This window comes from Notothenia coriiceps, unplaced genomic scaffold, assembly GCF_000735185.1.
Source record: "Notothenia coriiceps isolate Sejong01 unplaced genomic scaffold, NC01 NC01_scaffold00007781, whole genome shotgun sequence".
In the NCBI taxonomy this organism is placed as follows: domain Eukaryota; kingdom Metazoa; phylum Chordata; class Actinopteri; order Perciformes; family Nototheniidae; genus Notothenia; species Notothenia coriiceps.
In genome coordinates this window covers 436-9,273 of record NW_011340482.1, presented here as the reverse complement: position 1 = coordinate 9,273, position 8,838 = coordinate 436, and the positions used below count along the sequence as shown (strand labels likewise).

The following is an 8,838-nucleotide window of genomic DNA, read 5'->3' as shown; positions in this document are numbered from 1 at the left end:
GTGGGAAACGGCATTTCGATCTCTCTGTCTGAACACACAAACTGGGGGATTGACAATAAAGTTGACTTTGACTTTGAAACTGGGTCACACACTTGAATAGGGGAGTACATTGGGATAAAAGTGCTTAATTTAAATGTCCATGTCTTATGATGTTCACTGCTGTGATTAATTACTTTGGTAAATCTGAACTTAAAACACAAATAATAACAATGACTTACCTGAATTAAAACAGTGATAAATCAGCTACTTCAAGGTGACTACAATATGTTTTATATAGCAGTACATTGCTTTACTAAAAAAATACCTCACAAAACTGCACTACAGAAAATCGGAACTTTCCCTTTAAGCCGTCATCATCAAGTTTTCTGTTTCAAAAATAAAACCCCAAGCTCTTATTGTGGCAGGAGCATCCTGTGGTTTATACCTTTGTTTTATTTTCCAAAGAATCACCACACATGCTTGTGGTTTCCCTGCGTCATTCAGAATAACGTCTGGTGCAGGGAGGGAGAACCTATTTGTTATGTCACAGGGGGGCTCTCCAATGCAGCTGTGCTGTTTGTCAATGCTGGTTAAATGTGTGTGTGCAATCTCTGAGCAAGGTCTACACAGGAATGTTGGTATGTGTTCCCTGGAAATGAGGTATAGAGATCTGAGGGTCCCACCTGCTGTGTTAGTGTGACCTTCACCTAACATATGGGACTGGATTATTTTTAGTGACGTAAAAAGACTAGTCAGATTTCTTCTTCCTCAGCTTTTCAACAACAGCCGGTTGTTTCTTGAGAAAACATACTATGTTATATAATATTGGGTATATGTGTTTATATTAATATATATGTATTTGTATGTGTATTTTTTATTTTGGTTATTTTTTCCATTTTAATTAATAAAAACGTTTGAATAAGTGTGTAGACTTGACAAAATGTATATATGAATTAAATATAAAAATATATGTTTTATTTGTACTAGTTATAATAAACAATAGAACAAATTATTCAATAACATAAACGATATTATTACAACAGATTTTAATTTGTAATATTCGTGTGTGTGTGTGTGTGTGTGTGTGTGTGTGTGTGTGTGTGTGTGTGTGTGTGTGGTGTGTGTGTGTGTGTGTGGTGTGGTGTGTGTGTGTGTGTTGTGTGTGTGTGTGAGAGAGTGTGAGAGAGTGTGAGTGTGGTGTGTGTGAAGGGTACCAGCACATATCAATACGTTTACAATAATTCAGGCTTTAATATTATACAGTATTTATCTTGGGTTAAATTCGGTGTGTGGGCAATGTTTTTTAAATCGTTTTATTCATATAAAAATAATAACAGAGTAGAATGTAATATTATTTAAAGTTAAAATAAACCAGTGTAATTTTCAACAAAAACAGCTTATTTTCAAATGAAACGTCAGAGAACGTCGGCTGCATGGAGACGACCCTGGTTACTTGGCAACGCAAAAACCTCGTCGACCAATCAGATGCTTCGTTCGGCGCATTACTACAATCAAACTCAACGATTTCACGCCTGTGTGACTTGCTGATGATGAAAGTTGGACTATTCTTTGGGTAAATATACAAACATGTGTGTTTTATATTAAATTTAAAACATGTAAGTTATTGCATATTACATTTATTGTTTTAATAGTGAACTTTTAATTTGTAAAAACCACGTTACATATAAATAGAGGGGACTGTGTTATGCTACGGCGGTGCATTTGTTTCAGTGGGTCGTGCTTCGGCTTTATAAAGCGGGCGTGTCTTACTGCAGATGGTTCAAATAGAGACTGTTCTGCAGCACCGCATGTGTTTGTCTCCCAGCAAGTGGATTATGAGGAGGTGTCTGCACGAAATCCAAGTTAACATCTTCTTTTTCTGACTGAGTGCTTTTCAGAGGACGCTTTTGAAAATGTATGTACTACTTTTACGGTTCATTTGTGTGATTATGTCCAGAAAGAAGCCATGTTTTAACTCCACATGTTAGGATAGACATGTGACATGACATTCGCTTTTCAACAGTGTAACCAGTCGTAGGCATTATTCGAAACGTGATGTTAGTTGGGATATTTTAACGTATTAAGTGCTTTTTTTTTGTTTTCTTCATTATTCCAGTGCGTATGTTAAACGTGACTTTGCTAGATTCTCAGATTCGTCGCCATATGTTTTCATATTGAGTCAAACTTCACTCGTCCTACTTATCGTTATGGCAACACGAGTTACCGTTAGTTTAAAACACATTCATGGTTTAAAAAAAGTTACTGTAGCCGACAGCCGTTAGCAACCATGGAAACGTTAGCGGTTTACGTAAAACTGAAATACTGCACTCATCACGGCCCAATTGATAAATCAGCTGGAACAAATTATTATGATGATTTTGACAACGTGTGACACGGTTACTGGTATATTGGACAGTGCTGTATTTTTAACACTTGAATAAGAGTTAAACCTTTTAGTAACATTCACAAGCTACCCTGCAGTATACAAAGTGATTAAAACTAGCTCCACGTTTCCCAGCTTTGATAAACGCATGAATGCATCCATAATTATAATCAAAACAGGTGATACATTAGTCTGAAATATGTCAATCTGCAAAATGAGTCATTTTATGCTAATACCTTTCTACTTTTACTTCAGTAACATTTTGAGAGCATGACTTTTACTTGTAACTGAGTGTTCCTTCACTCTGGTACTTTTTAGTTAAGTACACGATCGGAGTACTTCTCCCATCTCTGTTATTGGGGTTGTTATTTTTTGAAAACCCTGGTTTTAGTTGTCCATTTACTTTAAATCTAGTTGGTGTGTTTGTCTCTCAGCAGTTCTGGAATAAAAGCCAGGCTCGCGGTGTTCTAGAAGCCTCGCGCGCTCTGTCCTCCAGTGTGTGTGTGTGTGTGTCAGAGTGAGCGAGCAGGTTGTCTCGTGCTCACATTCAGCTTTGCTCGTGCTGAATGGGTCATGATGCTGCTACTGTTTCGTGACATAATTCAACAGTGAAGCCGGAAGTTATATTTTGATTTATTCACTTATTGTTTAATGTATACAGCATTCTTTATATACATTTTAATTGAAGTAGTTTGATCTATTCTAGCTTGTATTTATATTGTATGCATGTACATGTATATATTTCTACTGTGGAATATGTATTTACGGTTTTTATTACTTGTGTTTTTTTTTTTATATGTCTGCTGTAGGTGTAACAACATGGTTCACTAAAATACATAAATGTATCGATTATATATTTAATGAATTTCCCATGTTCAAAGAAACTGATTTTAGAATAGTGATGTTTGTGTATTTTGCTTGGTTTATGTCCTGTTTAAAAGTCACAACTAACATCTGTTTTCTCTCCTGCCTCCTCAGTTAATCTGAACTTTGTGAGAAGATGGATAACAAGGAGGAATCAAAGAGTTGTTCCGTCAGTGTGCTGACCTGGGAGCAGGTGAGCCGGCTGAATGAAGTTCTGACGGAGGTTGTGCCCGTCCATGGACGGGGGAACTTCCCCACCCTCGAGGTGCGGCTGAAGGACATCGTGGCCCGGGTGCGCTCCCGCCTGGAGCTCAGGGGCATCCGAGTGAAGGACGTCCGGCTCAACGGCTCCACAGCCAGCCACGTGCTGGTGCAGGATGTTGGCTGGAGCTACAAGGACCTGGACGTTATCTTCAGGGTGGACATGCCGCACGAGTCAGAGTACAGGCTCATTAAGGACGTGGTGCTGGGAACCCTGCTGGAATTTCTGCCCGAGGGTGTAAACAAGGAGAAAATCACACCCATGACTCTCAAAGAGGCTTACGTGCAGAAGCTGGTGAAAGTCAACACAGAGCAGGACCGCTGGAGTCTGATCTCCCTCTCCAACAACAACGGGCGCAATGTGGAGCTGAAGTTTGTGGACTCGATACGCCGGCAGTTTGAGTTCAGTGTGGACTCCTTTCAGATCGTGCTGGACTCCATGCTCTCCTACTACGAGCTGGCACAGACGCCCATGTCTCAAGCTTTCCACCCCACAGTGAGCGGGGAGAGTGTGTACGGGGACTTCAGCCTGGCGCTGGGCCACCTGCGGGACAAACTCATCGCCACCAAGCGGCCCGAGGAGATCCGCGGCGGCGGCCTGCTGAAATACTGCAATCTGCTGGTGAGGGACTTCCGTCCTGCCAGCGAGGAGGAGTTCAAGGCCCTGGAGCGCTACATGTGTTCCCGCTTCTTCATTGACTTCCCTGACATTGGTGAACAGCAGCGCAAGGTGGAGGCCTACCTGCAGAGCCACTTTGTGGGCGAGGAGAAGAGCAAGTACGACTACCTCATGATCCTGCGGCGCGTCGTCAACGAGAGCACGGTGTGCCTCATGGGGCACGAGCGGAGGCAGACGCTGCACCTCATCTCGCTGATGGCCTTCAGAGTGCTGGCGGAGCAGAACGCTATCCCTGACGCGTCCTGCGTCACCTGCTACTATCAGCCGGCGCCCTACGTCCGAGACCACAACTTCAGCAACTACTATGTGGCTAACCAGAACATTCCAACATGGCTGCCATGTAACTGACATAAAGTGGACGGACGTAAAAGAGGGAGACAAGAGAAGGACGTAAAAAAACTGAAAAAAATATATTGAGGCAATAAATACAAAGTTCCTCTCAAGGCACAATTATATTTAAGTGGACAGGTGTTTTGCTTTGTTTTTGGAATACTTTCTCATTCCTCATCTTCAGAGTTGTCTAGGTCATTGAATAGAAAGTGATATTTTTAAGTGTTTAGACTTTCTTTTTTTCTTTTTTTCATGTTTGGTTGTTTCCCCGTTTATCAGAGTTGTGTTTTGTGCCTTAACCTCCAGATGTACGCCCCAATAATTTAAGTATTGGCTATGTTTTTGAAAAAGGGATGAAAATAATGTTATAGCCTAAAATGTATTTTTCTCCTGTGATTTAGTAAAAAAAATAATACAAATGTGAAAGTCAGAAAAAAATGTAAAATATTTAAAAATAGTATTATTGGGGTAGGGGATATATAATAGGTGACGAGCCCCAAAAAAAGCAGAGCACCAGTGTTATAAATATGTTTGATTCACTGGGGAGGGGAAAGAAGGTGTTACACTAATAACGTTGTTCACATCAGATATGAAGAGGGAAGCGAGCGGAGTCCATTTATTTTTAATTCATTTAGACATGTAAATATCTCTTGCATACATTTGTAGTCTCCCTGATACGCCGACAGTGCCTGTGATTTGTAAACAGTGCAGGAGATGCAAAAAAATATTTTTATTTTCCACTGTGAATTTCAGTGTAGGACGAGCTCACTCCCCCCCCCCCCCCCCCGTATCCAGTTTACTCAGACCTGTACTTTGCAGTCGAGACGGGATCAGAGTGGGACAGCTTGGGCCTCAGAAAGATGGCTCCTGTGTGTCTGAGGAGTTTATGTTCCTCTGTGTTTTTAAGTCTCTTCCAAAGCCTCACCAGTGACCTCCAGATGTCAGTCTTATGGCCATTGTGGGAAGCTCTGTGACGGGCTGCCTGGAGCGAGGCCGGCTGGGAGTCCCTTCCCTAAAAAGGAGCAGCACATGGCGTCCCTCACAACCATCGCAGGCTCGACCGCGGACCTGAAACGGGATCCTCCTCTGACGCAGCTCACTGACTGGCTCTCAAACTATAATTATCCTCTTTTTCTTTTTTCCCTGGGGGTGATATCTTCGGTGCCCTGCCACCTTACATGTGTGGGGAGCTGAGTCACTTCCTGTCCTCTCTTTACCACGCAGTGTTTGAACCCCTTTTGTGGTCATGGGAGCGCAGAGTGCAGCTGGTATGTCGAGAGAGAAATGCTCACGTCTGCCAGTGGGATTCCTCTCCCCTTTGGGAGTTTGAGGAATCCTGGAAGCTACTACCGGCCCCCCCTCCCTGAAAAATGTGACGGATGTGCAGGTCCTCAAAGTTATGAATTACTATTTCTAGCCAAGCTTATTATAGACATTTAATTATGTGCTCTTGCGGTGCGGCTAGCAGATTAGCTTTAGCTGTATGAGCTGTAACTCTCACATGTGGTATCTCCTCTTCACTTTCCTGATATAACAGCATCCAGGCTTGAGAGAGGGAAAGTTGCTGTTCTTATGTAAGAGACAGAAGCTGCCTTCCTGCTGCTCGTTCCACAGATAACCAGCAGCGCCGCTTATCTGGCTGGGGGCACGACTCCTGGCTGGTGAGATGAATTATTGAGAGGGCGGTCAGCTCGCCCCCCCCCCGCGCAGGTCACAACCCGGGTCAGGACACGCTCTACTGCTGAACTTTGGTAGGTGACCTGCCATAGTCTTTTTTTAACAACAAGTCAGGGGCCACACATTGTCAGAGTTACAACCAGCAACTGCAGCGCTCAAGTGCCTTTTGGAGAGTGATTTAGGTTCTTTTTAAGGAGGGATTGTTCTCAGCCGTGTGCAATGTGGACGATCCACGACAACATCTTTGATTACAAGAGATTACATCCTATCCCAGTCGGGAAATTAATTATGGGTTGAGTTTTTGTTGTTTTAGTTTCAGTCCCAAACCATTATCTCCCTTGAAAGCCATCCGTCTAGTCATTCCTGTCAGTGTTTCTCTGTCTTTCCTACCAGTGTGGGCCTTGTTGCCGCTGGCAGCCATGTTGACCTCAGTCGTGCCTGAATGCCTTTTTTGAAATCAAACTTTTTGATTTTCCAAACGGGCATTATATTTCTACACCCTGCCGATCAATTGTAGCTCCACCGGCCCTGATGCAACTTGTCTTGTGTTCCTATCCAAACCAGAGCAATACCTGAAGTGCACTGAGCCAGACTTTTGGCCCAGCAGCTGGAGGTCCCCCAGCAGAGACCCTCACTGACAGAAGCACTTTATCGAGGCCTTGTTTTACTCCAGCCACCGGAGAGGAATGTAAATAACCTAATGTGGTGGATTTGCTGGAGGGAGTTGAGCTGGTTCTCAGGGACATATCATGTGTTTTTGAGGGCTTTGTTTTGTCCCTTTTTTTATTTTGGAAGGGTGAATAGGTTTCATCTGCCTTACATATTGAGGCATCCCCTTCTAACACTTCATGTGTGTCTTCTTCTCTCTGTGATAATTGTGCCAGCAGGTTCTTATTAGAGTAGATCATGTCTGAAAGTGGAGGTAGCAGACTTTAGCGTGCAGCGTTGGCTTTTGTTCTTATCATCTCTCAGCGGGTTGTCGCCTCTTTGTTTAGTGCCAACAGCTGGATTCATCACCACACTCTTAACATAATCTGTGACTTGTTTCAAAGCCAAAAAACATTGATTTGGTGCTTAAAAAAAACAAAAACGTTTTTGCTTCACGTAATGTCAATCATTCCCCAGTTTGTTTATCCCCTCTGAGAGATGATAGATTAAATCTTGGAGCCACATGCGGCAGGTTAAAGTCTGTCTGAGCGACGAGTGGTCCCTTTTTGGGGGCTTTTTGTTGACATCGCTCAGTCAATCAGTTTGAGCGATGTCAAAGAAAATGCAACGTGCGTTTTCTAGACAATCGATGGTGAACGCAGCCTGGAATGTAAATACTTGTGCGTTTTTCTGATGACTAAAAAATGTGTGCCTGTTTAATGAAAGCTTTACCTTCCCCCCCCCCTCCCCCCCCCCACACTAGAGGAGAGAGGGGGTGCAGCAGCTCACGTTGAATAATGTCCTTCATCAGGGTGGATGTGTCTGTGTGTGAACAGGACGATGTGGAGAAAAAAAGAGGGTTGATTATTTCCCCCTTTTTTTTTGTCAGCACACATTCTATTTTCTGCTGTAAACTACGTGTGAATCCTCTGCTTCTCTCACCCCCCCCTCGCCTCTGATTGTCTCACTTGTTTGGGGCTTTGTTTATTAGTACAGCGTTTATTTATTTATGACGCCTGTAGATGTGTTTTTTGCGCTGGGGGGTGCAGAGAAAGCGGAGGATTGTATTTGTAGTGGTTATGTGTGTCTAAAGTCTTACACCATAGGAATGTGATGGAGACTTTCTTACACTTCCTTTATGAGGTGTTGTGAATATTACTGCAGCAGATTTGTGTTTACGTTAATGCGTGGAGCTGTGTGTATGTGTGTGTGCTTGTCTGCATGTGTGTATGAAGAAGTAGCTATAAAAGTTTAAAAAAAAAAAAAAGTGGGAAGACATCTGAAATTTTTCGCACTATATATATATTTTTGAAATAGTTAATGCAAAAGAGCTTTTGTCAGCTTCGTGATTGTGACGACGAGTTGATGGTTACAACCATTATACTATTTCATTTTTCAGGACTTTTACCTCACTTGAGTTTTTCCTTTTGAATGGAAATGTACATCAGGAAATGTGTTTGAAGAGGAAATGATGAATAAAAGAGTATTAAATGCAATTTCTGCTTCAGCTGTTTCTGTCCAAATCTCGCCTGTCAAGCTGTGTCTTAAACTTCAATGGATTTAAGTTAAAAAAAAATACTTACGGGTAATACTGCATTTTCTGTTGAAACTTATAATCCTAACATTTAAATTCCAGACAAGTCAGAATAAAATATTTATAGAGTTTAAACTGTAAACTTATAAGGACAAAATCTTTTTTTTTTTGGGTGTTTATTTAGTCAACAAAAAAAAGTACAAAGTTGTGTAGGACGTATTCAGATCCTTGAGTAAAAGTACTGATACTACACTATAAAAGTACTCCAATACAAGTAAAAGTCCTGCACTGATAATTTTATTTAAAGAGCAACTTCCAGGTTAAAGACACCTGTGAATAAATGTGTAGGAAAATGATGAAGACACTAGATTTTCAAAAAAATATACAAAAATATACACTACAGTGACATCTGGCGTCGTTTTTGTAAGAAATTTTCACTTCCGCATAAAAAAGCCTCGGCACGTGACCTCCCGCGTGTGACGT

General features: G+C 42.0%; 1 protein-coding gene across 1 annotated transcript; it reads left to right on the top strand.

Annotated features, from left to right (window-relative positions):
- The first annotated feature begins 1,778 nt into the window (after positions 1-1,778).
- tent5c (terminal nucleotidyltransferase 5C) lies at positions 1,779-8,317 on the top strand. The gene is made up of 2 exons (XM_010769795.1): positions 1,779-1,894; positions 3,341-8,317. Exon 2 carries the CDS (start codon positions 3,363-3,365, stop codon positions 4,512-4,514), a length of 1,152 nt encoding a protein of 383 aa, XP_010768097.1. The 5' UTR covers positions 1,779-1,894; positions 3,341-3,362; the 3' UTR covers positions 4,515-8,317.
- The last annotated feature ends 521 nt before the right edge of the window (positions 8,318-8,838 follow it).

Excerpts from the sequence above, each read along its gene's own strand:
- tent5c (XM_010769795.1), top strand. The coding sequence starts at position 3,363 with ATGGATAACAAGGAGGAATCAAAGAGTTGTTCCGTCAGTGTGCTGACC.